The 15,923-nt window shown below is 41.0% G+C and overlaps 1 protein-coding gene across 1 annotated transcript in view; it reads right to left on the reverse strand.

Moving 5' to 3' along the window:
• The window catches only part of NALCN (sodium leak channel, non-selective), a 535,846-nt gene that overhangs the window by 8,131 nt on the left and 511,792 nt on the right, over window positions 1-15,923 (reverse strand). The window contains exons 37-41 of the mRNA XM_006846666.1: window positions 10,847-10,979; window positions 10,058-10,173; window positions 7,704-7,861; window positions 3,904-4,054; window positions 2,232-2,381 (exon numbers count right to left, since the gene is read on the reverse strand). Of these exons, the coding sequence (XP_006846729.1) occupies window positions 2,232-2,381; window positions 3,904-4,054; window positions 7,704-7,861; window positions 10,058-10,173; window positions 10,847-10,979 (708 nt within the window). The remainder of the gene's footprint in view (window positions 1-2,231; window positions 2,382-3,903; window positions 4,055-7,703; window positions 7,862-10,057; window positions 10,174-10,846; window positions 10,980-15,923) is intronic.

Below are 15,923 nucleotides of genomic sequence, written 5' to 3' on the forward strand. Positions count from 1 at the left end.
TAGGTATTTGATGTAAGCAGAGTCACCAACATTTGTCCTTCATGGGTTACATTTCACCTCACATAATGTTTCTTCTATGAGGTAGCAGCATGCATCAGAACTTCACTTTTCTTTATGATTGAATTAATAGAGTCCACTCCACGGCACATAACAACAACAACAACAATATAGATCACATACAGTCCATTCATCTCTGGATAGCCATTTGAGTTGTTTCCATCTTTAGTGTGTTGTGAAAATTACTGCAATAAAATAGCCCCGTTTTTAAAAAAACAAAACATTTCATTGTGAATTGAGTGAAAGTTTACTGAGCAGATCATCAATTTTCTATTCAAGAACTCATACACTTCATTTCATCTCAAGCCTTTCAATATAACATCACTCATCCCATTTCCTCCTTCAGTTTCCTGTTTCCATTCCTCCTGCTTTCCCAACTTCTCTGAACTTTGTCCTTGGGTAAATGCTGCCCTTTTGATCTCAAATGGTTGCTCATTCTATGGTGAGTGTGCCTCAGTCCCCTAAATACCTATCAAATGCTTGGCTGAAAATTGAGCCACGAGGGTGAGTTCAGTTCCAGACCTGAAGGATGACCCAATGGCCACAGTCTTGGGATTCCACAGGCTCTGACCAGTCAGCCTCGTCTTTAAAATGGCTCATTCTTACTGTGGCGTTTTCTGAACTGTAGTAGGTTGGAAGAAAACCTGGCAGGAGTAAGATGGCTATCCACAATACGGAGGGAACAGTAAAACTGGGAAAGAAGAGTCCAAGAAAACAAAAGAGTCACCATTACATCTGACAAAATGGGGGCCCTGCTCTCTAGTGACAGTTCCCACTGCCGTATCCCTTCCATGCCTCAAACATTTATTTCTCGTATCTTGAGTGGCACTGTAGAAAGGAAAGTGGTGCACTGTGGACTGGCACTTTTGCCAACTTGGAAATCAGAACTTAAGAGTTTCAAGAAAAAGGTTCTTAGCAAACAAAACACTATGACAAAAATGCAAACAAAAAATGGTACCATGTACGACTAAAGTCAAAGAGAAATGTTGAGACTTTCTTCATTTAACTAATTTGCTGCTTGTCTGTCATCTTCTCTTTTATAATCCACAAACTTTGGTCTTTACATCCCCTCCTTTGGTTATTTTCTTTGTTTAACCCCCAAATGGAGAATTCTGCAATCTGGACTTCTCTGCTCCAACAGCCTCGTGTCACCTTACCCTGGTTCCCACATGACTTGTACCAGCCATACCCAGGACCACTGTGGAAGCCTCCCTCCTTGTCTCTTGCTGACTATTCCTGCATACATAAATCCTTTAGACTGGGAAGCCAACAATATAAACCACCCTGAAGTGGGCTATGGAACAAGAGGGCTTCTGGGAGTATCCTGGGAGTGCCATAGAGCCTTGTTGTGGTTGTTCGGTGCCATCGAGTCGGTGCCGACTCATAACAACCTTATGCACAGCAGAAGGAAACACTGCCTGATCCTGGGCCTAGCTCAGGCTTCCATATTTATCTCTGGTGCCTGGCTGGGTTGCCAGAGGGCTTATCTCAGAATGCTGGATTAGCTCCATGTTGTTAACCTCAAATAGTAATTGCACCCTCATAAAGAGCAGGACTTCCCTGCCAGCTGTTCCTCACAGCACATGGCTCTCCAGGACTGGAAGGCTCTCCATTTTAATAGACATGTAGATTGAGTTTGCAAATGAAAGTATGCTGTGCCCTTGTAAATAGATGATCTTCAAGCTAATCTTCCCCCAATTCCATATGCTATTCTGATTCCCAAGTAAGGAAAGGAGACCTCAATTACAAGCATTTTCACAGATTTTACTGCAAATTTCTATGACTTGGCGAGAGGCAGAAATCAAGGCAGAACTTCATGAGCACTGTCATATTACTAGACTTACTAACACCCTTACAGATAGGATGCTATTTCCTTAGACAGAAAATCAACAGAATCATTACAATCTTCACAATTATATTTATTTGGTATTCAGCAAAATGAGGATCCTTTGAAACAACCCAAATTGATTCCTGAAAGGTAGACACAAACCTAATCTGTTCCCATTGCTGGGAACAAACATGCTTATATTGTTGTTTTCAATTAATAAACACACACTCCTGTAAGGAATAGTGCTCCCTTACTGGAAATGTTTATGTGAAAAATACCCATGTATTTGTTAATTCAAAAAAACCCACTACAACCTGGTAAGTCAGCCTTGGATGAAGATGCGTACCTCAGGCTGCATGCTATTATCCTGGCTGTTGGCATTCATGTCGTCGCTTGGCTGGGTGGTCTCTATACTGGGAGGATTCAGAAAGCGGCTCAGCTCCTGCTGTTGACTCTCTCTCAGGCTGTGGATGATGCTGCACGACTGCTGCTGCTTCTACACAACACAAGAGCTCTTTCAGGAACGGGAAAAGAAACCCACAAGCCCCCTGCCCATGGTCACCCTAATCACGTTTTCTTCTTCCTCTCCAAACAAGCTGTGCGCCTGCTAACCTCTTAGGAATTCCCAAGTAAGGATCTTTCAAGTAAGATATCAGGTTGATTTAAATGAAGACTTAAATACTTAAGATTTGTTCTCGCCTTTCACTTTCATTTACAAAACAATTGAAAAACTATGGTCAAGCTTGTATTTAACTTAAAATAGAACTTTGTAAATTACTACCATGGTCATTTTGGGTCTTCCCTTATTTTAATCTGTATTCATCAAGTCAATACAGACTGCCTCTGCCTGGCAGGGAGGAGTAAGCTGCTTGCTCTTGTTTTCATTTTAGATTAGAAAAGGCTAACCCAGCTGGACTTTGGTAGCGTAGTGGTTACGAATCAGGCTGTGAACCTTAAGGTCAGCGGTTCGAAACTACCAGCTGTACCGCGGGAGAAAGATGAGGCTTTCTACTCCCGTAAAGATTTACACCCTCGGAAACCCTATACAGGGTCGCTATGGGTCAGAACCGACTCGATGGCACATAACAACAACAACAACAACCCAGCTGGACAATCTGACTTGGCATTTACTGAGGTTGGCATGTCTGGTTGTGACTCAGGACTCTTGTGTCCTCTCAGAGACTAAGGGGGCCAGGCTTAAACCTGGGGCTGCTAGAACCATGGTGGAATGGCTGGGACTGAATCCCCGGTGGTGGCTGGCCTTGTTTTAGGAAATTGGGATGTTTCTCCTCTCTGGGGACATTTTTCTCCTCCAATAAAAATACATTTGTGCAGCGGATGTTGCTATGCTATGTATAACTGCTTAGTGATTAGTTTGATTTTTTTTTCCTCCTGTGCATTTGAAGTTATGTTAAAAGTTTTCATAAAGTAATGACCTAACAGAAATGTCCACTGTAAATGGAACACACGGTGACAAAGTATATATTCATTGATGGATGAGGTAGAGGATCTTAAAACCTAAAAGTTCAGGAAACAATAAACAAAATCATTTCATTTCCAGGAGATGTGGTCTTTAAACTACTAAATGCCAAGTCAGATTATCAGTAGTATTTGGAATTTCTAGAAACAACAGAAAAATAGTTTCCACTGCTAATCACTATATAGAGATTTGGGGAAGGTGAATACCAGAGCTTAGTAAATGGAGATCACAAATAGTTTAATATAAATAAAGGGCTTTTTAAAAATTCATGTTGTATTAGACAAATCTGATTCAATTAAAACTTCCTATGGACTCTGCCAAAGACAATAAAACCTAGATTTGGGTTAGAGTTAAGGTCTGAATCATTGTCTGATTCAAAGAGATGAACTTGAGAGAGTTGCAGAAATGATGCAAGGCTAAGCACAGAAGGGTCTTATTCTGCTATTCTTGAGTTCTTCTTTATTATCCTCTCTTCTTCAGATGGGAGAGAAAACGATCAAAACCCTGGTATGCGTGGTATGCTTTTTGTTCCACTCACAGCTCTGATGCGCTTTAGGCACTTTTTTAGCCACATGCGAATGGTCTGCTTGGCCACTTCCTCCTCTATGGTGTATTCCAGTTGCTCCCTGGCCAGGAGCTCCTCCAATTGCAAACTTTTCCGGATATCAACTGACCGGTAAGAAAGCATGCTGGTGGAGGAAAGACAACATCAAACTTCAGTCCAGTGCAGCTGAGATTTAGGCTCTTAGATGTGTCAAAATTCAGAATGGGCATTATTCAACCCAACAAGTGTAGCATTCTGTTTCCACTAGCTATATGAACATTATGCCATCTTTCTGGGTTTCATCAAGCCTCATCTGTAAAATGATGATAATTATCATAAGCTATTTAAATGAGTGGGTGATTTATAAGGTACTTATGACAATAAGTGAAACATAGGTGCTTGTAAAACAAAAAAAAAGTAGAAGAAGAAGATGATCCAGGCTAGATGCTTATCTCCATTGTCTGCTACTCAATAAAGACTCTAGAACTTTCCCTACAAATGGAAGAATACTCCTCCCCATCCTTTGTTATATTCAGTTCTAACTGGGGCTTGTTAATCTATTGGCTGTGAAGTGTAGACTGCTACAATTTAATAAACTTGACCTTTACTTATGGATGTAGTGCTCATAATACCAACTGAGAGGTAAGCAGTCTTCACAACAAGGATCAAGCCTGTTCCCTCAGTGCACAGGGTGGATAGGGACAAGCAGCTGAGACATTGGTTACCTAAAATGGGTGGGGGGTGGAGACTATGAAGGCATGAAGTGGTTGGCTTACAAGTTTTCAAGAGAGAATTTAGTTTCAGAGTCAGCAGTGAGAATCCCCACTGAATAGTTTTCATCTTGTCTAGATGGGTTTGGTGAAAGGAGATGAGAATAGGTTTCTTTTGATTCAAATAGTGAGTTACTGTTATCGTGACTAACTGCAACTGTCACAACGTAAAGGCAAAAGCCTTTAAGGGGAGTAGTTAATCCTACATTCCAGGAACAGAGGTCCCAAGGACCATCAAGAGGGAAAAGCATGGGGGCAATATAGGGTGGGATCCTTATCAGAGAAACAGTGACACCAGAGACAGAGGCAGAGGTGATGGCATGGAGAAAGAGCAGCAGAGGACTCTAGACTCATGGAAACAGAAAGGCTGTGTGCTTGTGGGCAGGAGGCAGGCTTGCAAAATGTGCCACTTGGCTGTTTGAATGATTATATATCCCAGCGTGTTTGTGTGTACACTAAAAACAAAACAAAAACAAAGTGGGAATAGAGGCAAACACTGTTACCTGATGGCACACAAAAGGGATTATAATCATTGCAGTGAAACAAAATATGATTGGTTGAGTGTAAAACCAATGTTCTCCCACGTAAACTATCACTCAACTCACAATAAAACCCTTATAAAATATATATACTTTGGCTTTGGGTCATATATGTCCTCCACACCATTTTTCTCTCAATTTATCTAATTTGTTCCATGTGTCTTCTTGTTCTTCTGCATTAATTTCACATGGATACAAACACAGGGTTGAATACACACTTCCATTTAGTCTTTGGCACAATACACCAAAAGAGTGATAAAACAGACTTAACACTGCTGGACAGTGAGGCAAGTCTTAGTGTGTCCAGACTGAGAGGCCCACAGCCAAAGGAGGACATAGCCCTTTTGGCCACTTGGTGCAACTACAGGATTTCAGGTTATGGCTCCACACCTGCCTGCCTCTGCTGTGAGCTCAGTTTCACCTCACGAGTCTAAACCATAAACCATAGCATGCGAAACATTTGATGGATCCTTCCTCATGCAACACTGATGCATGGCCTTCTCTTCTTTGTTAACCTTCTTCCCACTAAGGAGGAAAAATTATGTTTGCTCTTCTCTGCCCTTATTCATCAAGAATCTTGACATTTCTTGCTTCTATTTTCATTGTATAGTTAGGTAAAGGAACAGGGAAGGGGTTAATAATGCCCTGTTGAGTTTATCTGGGATCCATTTATACTTGATGAATCATTTGTATTACATTAGATTGGATTCTGTTATATACATTAGATGTGCCACAGAACTGTTGAGTGTTAATTATTAATGACAGCAATATGATTGTGTCCTTCAATTTCAACCTAAATAAATTTGTCACTAGGAGAAAATATTCATAATTTAACATTCTCAGAGATATGATCTGCTTTATCATTCATATGTATTTTCTGGCCCAGCTCTTTCTGTATTTTTAGCATGTTATTTGGAAGAAGTGAATGGTAGAAAGGAAAATTAGTTAAATGGGAGAATTTTCAGATCTTTCCTCTTCTGATCTTTTTCTAATTTCTGGTAGCATAGTGGTTACTAATCAGGCTGTGACCCGCAAGGTCAGCAGTTCGAAACTACCAGTTGCTCCGTGGGAGAAAGATGAGGCTTTCTGCTCTTGTAAAGATTTACAGCCTCGATAACCCTGTACAGGGTTGCTATGAGTCGGAACCGACTCCATGGCACATAACCACCACCACCATGTACACCATCACAAGGCTCCTGAAATTTGTGAGAAAAACTCCAAATCAAACTTGTCAGATATTTGCAGTAGATTAAAATAGCTACCAAAGTTTGTTGTTGTTGTTATGTGCCGTGGAGTCGGTTCTGACTCACAGCAACCCTGTACAGGGTTTCCAAGGCTGTAAATCTTTATGGGAGCAGAAAGCCTCATCTTTCTCCCGCGGAACAGCTGGTAGTTTCGAAGTGCTGACTCTGAGGTTAGCAACCCAATTCGTAACCACTACGCTACCAGAGCTCCTTAGGGCTTCTGAACTTTTTCATGGCATGGACTCCTTTGGTAGTGAAGTCTACTGAACAGTTTTTGAATCATGTTTTAAATGCATAAACTAAAATATGTAGTCACGCAAAAGAAATCAATTATATCCCAATCCATTTCTCAAATGATTTCAACTTAAAACTTTGATGTAGTAACATCTGAGCTCCTTTACAAGTGCATTACTTAAGACCATCTAGTGGAGTCCTGGGGTGGCACAGTGGGCTAATGTGGCAGACTGCAAAATCATTTCAACTGCAAGGTCGGTGGTTCAAGCTCACCAGCTGCTGCTTGGAAACCCTATACAGGGTCACTATGGGTCGGAATCGACTTAACGGCACTTAACAACAACAGTAACATTCAAGTGACTACTGTAACTCTGAAGTGTTGATGAGTATATCTGATACTTTGACACATCAGCCACAATAGTAATGTGATCTGAAAACACCCATGTTTTCTCTTGGTGGCAAATATGTGGTACTGTCAATACCAGTATGGTCTGTTGTTGATGGAAGTGATGTATTTCAGTGAGTGATTAGTGAAAGTAACAATGTGATTGTTAACCCTTCTGAGTCCATGGAGACTTGAATTTTTTCTGTGAATGCCTTGTTTAAGAAGCCAATCAGAGAGAGAAATGAGAGCCTCAATCTCAGGGCCCTTAACTATAGACAAAGCTCTTTTAACTCTTCTGGACCACTTCCTTCATCTACAAAATGAAAGGGTGAGGCTGTGATCTCCAAGACCCAAATCTATCATCAGGGACTCTACCGTAGCATTTCCAGGGATCTCACTCCCCGTATGATGCACTGATTTGGACACAACCATCACAGGACTGTGAGACACACCACTTCACACCCAAGTCCTGGGGCCTTGCTGTATTATAACCATGCTAGGTGGCATGCTAGGTAACTAATATGCTTGTTAAGTATGTTTAACAAGGTCTTTCGTTGTCGTGGATTAAATTTCTGGACTCAGTTCAGCTCTGTGATGCGGAGTTGTGAAGAGTCCCTCATACCTTAGGACATCATGGAAGGTGACATCACCCCCGTTGTGGAGTCTCTCCATTTCATAGCACATATGCTTAAACAGAAGCTTGTCTTTGTCCAGGTCTACCTCCAGCCTCCCCCGCAGCAGTCTTAGCAGGAACTTCACTCTGAACGTTGGAATCACCCCCTGGGGAGCAGAGCACAATAACTGTAAATCATCATTAGGCCATAATGATTTGCTTGGGGTTCTGTTTTCACAGCAAAAATAAAAAACAAAAGAAGAAAAAGATTTAAAACAAAACACCACCACCACCAGATGCTGCTTCTTGCAATGTAGCATAATTAGCACGGGTGTGAATCAAATGGCCTCATGGAAGGCTGGATGGTGCTATGTGAATGAAGAAGAACAGGAGACTAGCTGTGCACTAACAGTTGCTGCTGGTGCTTTTCCTCTGGTTTTATGGGATCTCACAGCACAGAATTAGGAGCCACTGAGAACAGAAACCTCACATCTTTGTCTCCTGCATCCAACCTTGCTTCAACCAGTATCCCGTATCATTGCTTCAACTCTGTCCGTTTGTTTCTCCTACATTAGTAGGAATAATGGACAATATATACACACACAATCTGAATATTAGGAACTTCTTAGCATCTATTTTAAATTCTTCTTTTATTGAAAGGTAACTCCTTTTTGGTGTTAGAACAACTACACTTAAGAGGACAGTGATCAAACTTTACTCCTCTTCCTGGGTCAGAGTAGACCCATGCTTTGAGAAACGAAGAAACACTGCTACCTTCCAGGCAGCAGAATCTAACTTGCCAGCTCTGACGGAGAATTAAAGCATGGGGAAAGAAGCATGAGACACTGGTAATCCATGAATTGAATTCCTATAGGTACTCATGTGACTGATGTTTTTTCAATGTGACTGTTCCATCCATCTTCATGCGAATGATGTCATTTTCAATGTGTATTTAGCTCAATGCAGGTTCCTTTAGGCAGCAGTCATGGAAATACAAGTGGACCAAGAGAGCATTAGTGACGGTCAGACGCTCACACATGCAGGGCGCTACTTTGTCACAAAAACTGGAGAGACTGGTCCTGGGTGAGGTGGGGAACACTAGGGAGCCATAGAGCCCAGGGCCAGTGGAGAATGTCATTCACAGCTTGGGTAGACTGTGAGTCTAGTCTTTGTTGTTTTTGTTGTTGGTGTTGGTGGTGGTATGTGCCGTGGAGTCGGTTCTGACTCATAGTGACACCCTGTTCAGGGATTTCCGAGGCTGTACATCTTTATGGGAGCAGAAAGCCTCATCTTTCTCCCGCGGAGCAGCTGGTAGTTTCTGTTGGTAGGTGTCACAAAATCAGTTCTGACTCATAGTGAGAACGGAACTGTCCAATCCTGTGTATCCTCACAATCATTGCTCTGCTAGAGCTCATTGCTGCAGCCACTCTGTCAGTCTATTTCGTTGAGGTCTCTTAGCCAAAGACCCCTTATTTACCCAGCCTACTCTGGCTCTGTGACCTTCTCATTGGTAGTCAACTCTTCCGGAAAGTATTTTCAGATCTGTCCTTAAGTCTTCCCAGTCTGAACTTCCCTCATTCTAAAGACATTAGGTCAAATATCACCTCCTCAGATAAACGTCACCTTTCATGATCACTGCAACACACATCACTCTCTCCCACATCACCTTCAAGGGGTTTATCAACTCTTGAAGTTGTTATTTCACTGTTTCTTGTTTGTCTTTCACTATTAGAATGTTAGCTCTGTGAGTCCAGGGGCTTTTCCATTTGTTTACTGCTATATCCCCAGTGTTTAGAACTATACCTGAGTGCTTGCAAGGTTGAAGAGAGATGATGAGAGAGAAGTAACAGCTGCTGCATTGGCTAATTCCATGAAATCTTGGGTAAATTTGGTGATCAAAATGCTCAAATAATAACTCAAACATAATTTAAATAGTAGCTACCAAATCCTGCTTAAGTCATCTGTACTTTGAATCACATGGCTGATTGGGGTTGATGTAATCATGATTAAATAATATACTGTCCTTCTGGTAGTTTTCATTTTACTTTTTCTCCTGCCCTCAGCTCAGGCTGATTTCTCCTGAGCTCCCTTGGTTTCATCTCCTTGTTGATCTTCTCAGAGTTTGAAGAAGAGGACATTCATGGTTGGAAATGACATGAGGAGAAACCATTCTGTATCATTTTTCCCCTCTTCTCTCCTAGAATATTCTGTTAGAGTGTTAATGATAGATATCTACATTTCAGGAATGGTAATTCAAAATCCAAATGACAATGTGCAGCAATAAAGCCATCTAAATGTTTGAGAAAGGGCAGTGAGTTTGCTGTGAGGAGGGGGAGGTGGGGAGAAACAGTCTACTCCTCTACCTCTCTTTTGTCATCCACCATGTTCCATATGATTTGAAAATGGCGAAGATCATTATAACTTAAAAGCTGGTCCTCCTCCGTAGAGTAAAACAAGGAGAAATTCTCCACTATTATAGCTAGGAATAAAGAAAAGAAAGAAAAATTCAGAGATTAGATAATTCTGTGAATTTGTCATTTTTTTTGGAAACGTAAAATACCTATTATAAGTAATAAATGTTATCACCTACATCATAAACCACAATTTTATAGTGCTTTCAGTATGGTTTCCAAGTTGGCATGTTTTACACTTGGACTAAACTATTTATCAAGCTCTTGTCTTTCCAAAACACAAGGATCATGAGCACAAACACACATTCTGTGTATGTAGCTACTCATGCCAACTGGCTTTAGCTCTTAGCTAAGCGCCCCAGGGCAGTTTTTAAAGGGCAAATTGAGTTCTGTGTGGCCCCAGAGCTGGGTGAACAACATGTATCTTTCAAAAACATAAATGTGACATTTTTAGGATAAAAAGGTAGCCTTCCCTGATATTTGTTCAACTCAATCTATGAGAAGAGCTCTTTTGAAGTTAATGATCATAATAAATAGCACAACTCTGGAAATTGCAATCAACTGCCATTTACATACTTTTCAAAAGTCGTTTCAGCTTTTGGATTGAGAGGCATCAGTTTATAATTAGTGCTATAAAACACCCGCCCCAAGCAATCCAGGTTCATTACTTAAAAATTGTACATAAGTATCTAAGTACCTGAGTTTACAGAAATTAAATAATACTCAACGAACATCACTTACCTACGAGCAGATTTAGCATGATGTAGGCGATGATGACATAAAACGAGCAGAAATACATGAGGGCACCAGCATAATTCCCACAGTCTGTGGCCCAGTACGTAAATTCATCAGGAGTACAAAAAGGAGGCTGCACCTTTGGGGCAGTTAGGAGAAGAGGGAGGAGAAGGTTTGAAAGTAAGACGGCAAATGTCTGTTAACTGACTGCAGTTACTGAACTTATTCCTAATTATACAAAATTAACATCAGAGTCTTATTTCCAATGGCACATACACTGGTGTATGATCTGTAGCAAAATCAAAAGGAATATTTAATTTGTTCTATGCTTTAGTCTTGAAGAATGTCAAATTAATTTACATTTTTAGCATCAAAGTAGAAATGAACAGATTCTTTCAACTAGGTTGTTGTTGTTGTTGTTGTTGTTAAGTACTGTCAAGTTGGTTCTGACTAACAGCGACCATATAGAGTTTCCAAGGAGCAACTAGTGGGTTTGAGAGCCAGCCTTGTTGGCTGTTCAGTGTTTATCCTACATTTTAACACTAGTACTCTCTCAACTAGATGTTGTTGCTGATATTAAGAGTCATCAAGTGGGGTCCAATTCATAGAGACCCTGTATAGGGTTTCTGGACTGCAAAGGTGGCTTGAAGCACAGGTCAGAGGTTTAAGCTTACTAGCCATTCCTTAGAAACCCTATATAGGGTCACTATGGGTGGGAACCAACTCAAGGGCACATCACAACAACTTTCTCCACATGAGTAGAAGTCATCGTGATGGAAATCACAGGAAATCTGCAAATGAAAAGGTATTTAAGAAAAATGTTTCTCTGATTTAAATAATGGGTTAGATATAGCAAATTTATCTTTTTTTATTTTAAATCTTTTTAGTGCGAATTGAGTGAAAGTTTACAGACAAGATCATCAGTTTTACATTCAACAAATCATACACTTTGCTTCACTTCAATGATTGCAAGTTCCTCTGTGGAACAATTGTTTTCTGGCTTCCTCCGTTACTCCCATCTCCACTCCACCCACCTTCCCATCCTTTCTCACCTTTGTCCTTAGGTACATGCTGCCCTCTTGATTTTGAATGATTGACTATTCCTTCATTCATAGTGAGCATACCTTACTAGTGTTGTTCCCCCTATGCAACTATCTACTGTTTGACTGAAAGTTGGACTACGAAGGGAAGGTGAGTTCCTTTCCAGACCTGAAGGGTAGTTAAGGGCCAAAGTCTCAGGTTTCTCTTCTAGTCTCTTTCTTACCAGTAAGTCCAAAAAAAAAAAATTTTTTTTTTTTTTTCAATAATTCTTCTGGCTTCAGAGATTGTTCACATGTTCCATTAGATCATTGGACAAATTGATTACAAGCTTCTTCAATTCTCATCACTCGTCTTTCTTCTATACACGGAGACACCAATAGCTGCACCTAGACAACCACCATGAGTTTTTACTTTCCTAGGTGCTACCCACCAAAGTAAGATGTAGAACATTGTCTTTGTGGACTATGTTATGCCAATTGACCATGGTGTCCCCCCAAGACTATGGTGCTGAGCCCCCAGACTCAGCTACTCATTGCTTTAAGATGTTTGATAACATCTAAGGAGTTTTCATCATTTTACCTGCTGTATACTTCATCACATTCATAGTTGTGTTTGCAAGAAAGATAAATACTTGTGTACCAATATCCTCTTTCAAACTCTTATACAGATATATTAAATATGTTGTTGTTAAGTGCCGTCGAGTCAGTTCCGACCCATAGCGACCCTGTACAGGGTTTCCGAGGGTGTAAATCTTTACGGGAATAGAAAGCCTCATCTTTCTCACGCGGAGCGGCTGGTAGTTTCGAACCGCTGACCTTAAGGTTCGCAGCCCAATTCGTAACCACTACGCTATCAGAGCTCCCAATATACAGATATGTTTATATATCTATAGGATATATAAATACATACATACACACACAGACATACACACAGTGGTAAGGATTTTTGTTTTCTTTACATTGAGATATAACCTATACTGAAGGCTGTGGTCTTCGATCTTTAACAGTGAGTATTTTAAGTCCTTTTCCCTTTCAGCAAGCAAGATTGTATACTCTGCATATCATATGTTGTTAAAGAGTCTTACTCCAATAATGATGCCACATTTTCCTTCATATAATCCAGTTTCTCAGATTATTTGTTCAGCATACAGATTGAATAAACGTAGTGAAAGAATACAACCCTGGCATACCCACGTTGTGGTTCAGTGCTTATCCTATAGTGCCACACCAGGACTCCTTTTTATTTGTGGGATTGTTGTTGTTGTTAAGGACCATCAAGTCAGGTCTGACCCATAGCGACCCTGTACAGGGTTTCCGAGGGTGTAAATCTTTACGGGAGTAGAAAGCCTCATCTTTCTCCCGCAGAGCGGCTGGTAGTTTCGAACCGCTGACCTTAAGGTTCACAGCCTGATTCGTAACCACTACGCTATATATGTGTATATCCCACTATTCCTCTCTTGCCCATTTAGCCTATGACTCAATCCATATATCTACTCACAGAACATTGTTGTTCCAGGGTTGTGTATAAACCAGTATTTGCATCTATCCCCTTTAGTCCACACACACTTTCCAGTGTCTTCACCTATCTACATTAATCTTCTACCACCACCACCAGCCCTTGTATATTGCCCTCCCTAACCTTTGTCTGAAGTCCTGGTGTGGTGCTGTGGGTTAATGCACTGCTGCAAGGTCGAAAGTTTAAGCTCATCTGCCGCTCCTCGATACAGGGTCACTATGAGTCAGAACCGACTCGATGGCAATTAACAACAACCAAACCTTTGTCTAGGAGTCCTGATGTGGTGTTGTGTGTTAATGCGCTGGACTACAAAGTCCGTTTGAACCACAAGGTCAGCAGTTCAAGCTCACCAACAGCTTCTTAGAAGCCCTATACAGGGTTGCTGTGGTATGGAAATGACTCAACTGCACTTAACAACAACGACAACAACATTTGTCTTACCTTTAGCCAGTGAATTACACTCCCCTCCCTTCCACCCCGGGAAACCATCAAATAATATTTCTTTTAGTCTGGAAACATTTTTGTAAGCTTTTACAATAATGGTCTCATACAATATTTGTCCTTTTGTGATTGACTACTTTCACTCAGCATAATGTGCTCCATGTTCATCCAAGTTATGAGGTGTTTTGCAGATTCATTGTTATTCTTCAGGGTGTGCATGTACCAAAGTTTGTTTATTCATTCTTCCATTGTTGGGCACTTAGGCTGTCTCCATCTTTTTGCTATTGTAATTAATGCTGCAATGAATATCAAAGTGCATATATTTATTTGTGTCCTGGCTTATATTTCTTGTGGATACATATCAAGTAGAGGGATTGCTGGGTCATAAGGTATTTCTATTTTCAACTTTCTGAGGAAGCGCCATGTCATTTTCCAGAGTGGTTGGACCATTTTACAGTCCCACCAGTCATGTGACGGGCGGCGTGGGGGGGTCCAGTCTCTCTACATCCTGCCAACACTTGTTGTTTTCTGTGCTTTTGGACTTCACTGTTAATGATATGAGAGGATATCTTACTGTTGTTTTGATTTGCATCTCTCAAGCGTAGTGATTACAAACTGGGCTGCTAACATCAAGGTTGGCAGTTCAAAACTGCTAGCATTTCCATGGGAGAAAGATAAGGCTTTCTGCTCCCATAAAGATTTACAGCCTTGGAAAACCTGTACAGGGTCACTATGAGTTGGAACCGACTCCACGGTACTTAACAACAACAATGGCTAATGATCATGAACATTTCTTCATATATTTGTTGGCTGCCTTCATTTCTTCCTTGGTGAAGTGTCTATTCATATATGCTGCACAGTTTTCAACTGGGCTGTTTGTGTTTTCCTTGTAGAGCTGCAGTTGTCCTGTAAATTTATTGATAGTCCCTTATTTGATATGTCATTGCAAATGTTTTTTTTCCCAGCCTGTGGGCTTCCTTTTCAGTCTTTTGGTGAAATCTTTTGATGCATATAAATTTCTAATATTTAGGAGGTGCTAGTATTAAGGAGCTCTGGTAGCATAGTGGTAACGAATTGGGCTGCTAACTTCAAGGTCGGCAGTTCAAAACTACAAGCTGTTCTGTGGAAGAAAGATGAGGCTTTCTGCTCCCATAAATATTTACAGCCTTGGAAACCCTGTACAGGGTCACTATGAGTCAGAACCAACTCCTTGGTACTTAACAACAACAGCACGTCATCCATTATGTCTTCTATTGCTTGTATATTTTTGTAAAGCTTGACAGTGTATGTATGGTATGCACTACAGCCCCTAAGTTTGTCCCTGCTATTTTTTTTTTTTAATGTTTTATTGTGAATTATGTGATAGTTTACATGGGAGAACATTAGTTTTACATTCTATCATATATCCTTTCATTGCCATGGTTACAATCCCCTCCATGCACAATCAGCCAACCAAAGGGTATACCCTAAAAGCCTACCCGCTACTCTATCCCCCCCACCCCCAAGTCTTCAGCACACAGTCACTCTCCCTCACTGGATCTAAAGTCCCCAGCTGCTCCATCGCTCCACGTCATCATCTCTGCCTCCATCTCAGGCACCACTGCTTCTCTGGGCAGGGTCCCGCTCTCGGCTTTTCTCTGTTGATGGTCCTAGGGGCCTCCACTCCTAGACTGGAAAGTTAATCACTCCCTTCCTTGCTATAAAATGTCTACCTTTACATTTCCAACCCTCACAATCAGTCCTGAAAACAATTATTTACTATTATATCACAAGAGACCCATCGGCATTTCATTTCATCAGCTCCGCCTAGACAGATTGGATACTACTCACTGGAGATTCTGTCTTCTTCCAGGTCCCCTGGCTCTAGGTTCCCTCTTGAAAGCTTGTAAGCCCTTCACTTTTTGCCTTTGTAGCCCCCCATTTTGAGTAGCCAATGTCCAAGTTGCCCATCCCTGTCTACTCTGTGTGTGGAGAGGGTGGGAATGATTCTTGCTGTAAGGATTTGTTCCCTCTTTTGAGCTACTGCTACCATAGATGTAGGTCTAGTTCATCAAAATGTATCAGGTTACTCTTTTTTTCCTCTTCT

Source organism: Chrysochloris asiatica, unplaced genomic scaffold, assembly GCF_000296735.1.
Source record: "Chrysochloris asiatica unplaced genomic scaffold, ChrAsi1.0 scaffold00029, whole genome shotgun sequence".
Lineage (NCBI taxonomy): Eukaryota > Metazoa > Chordata > Mammalia > Afrosoricida > Chrysochloridae > Chrysochloris > Chrysochloris asiatica.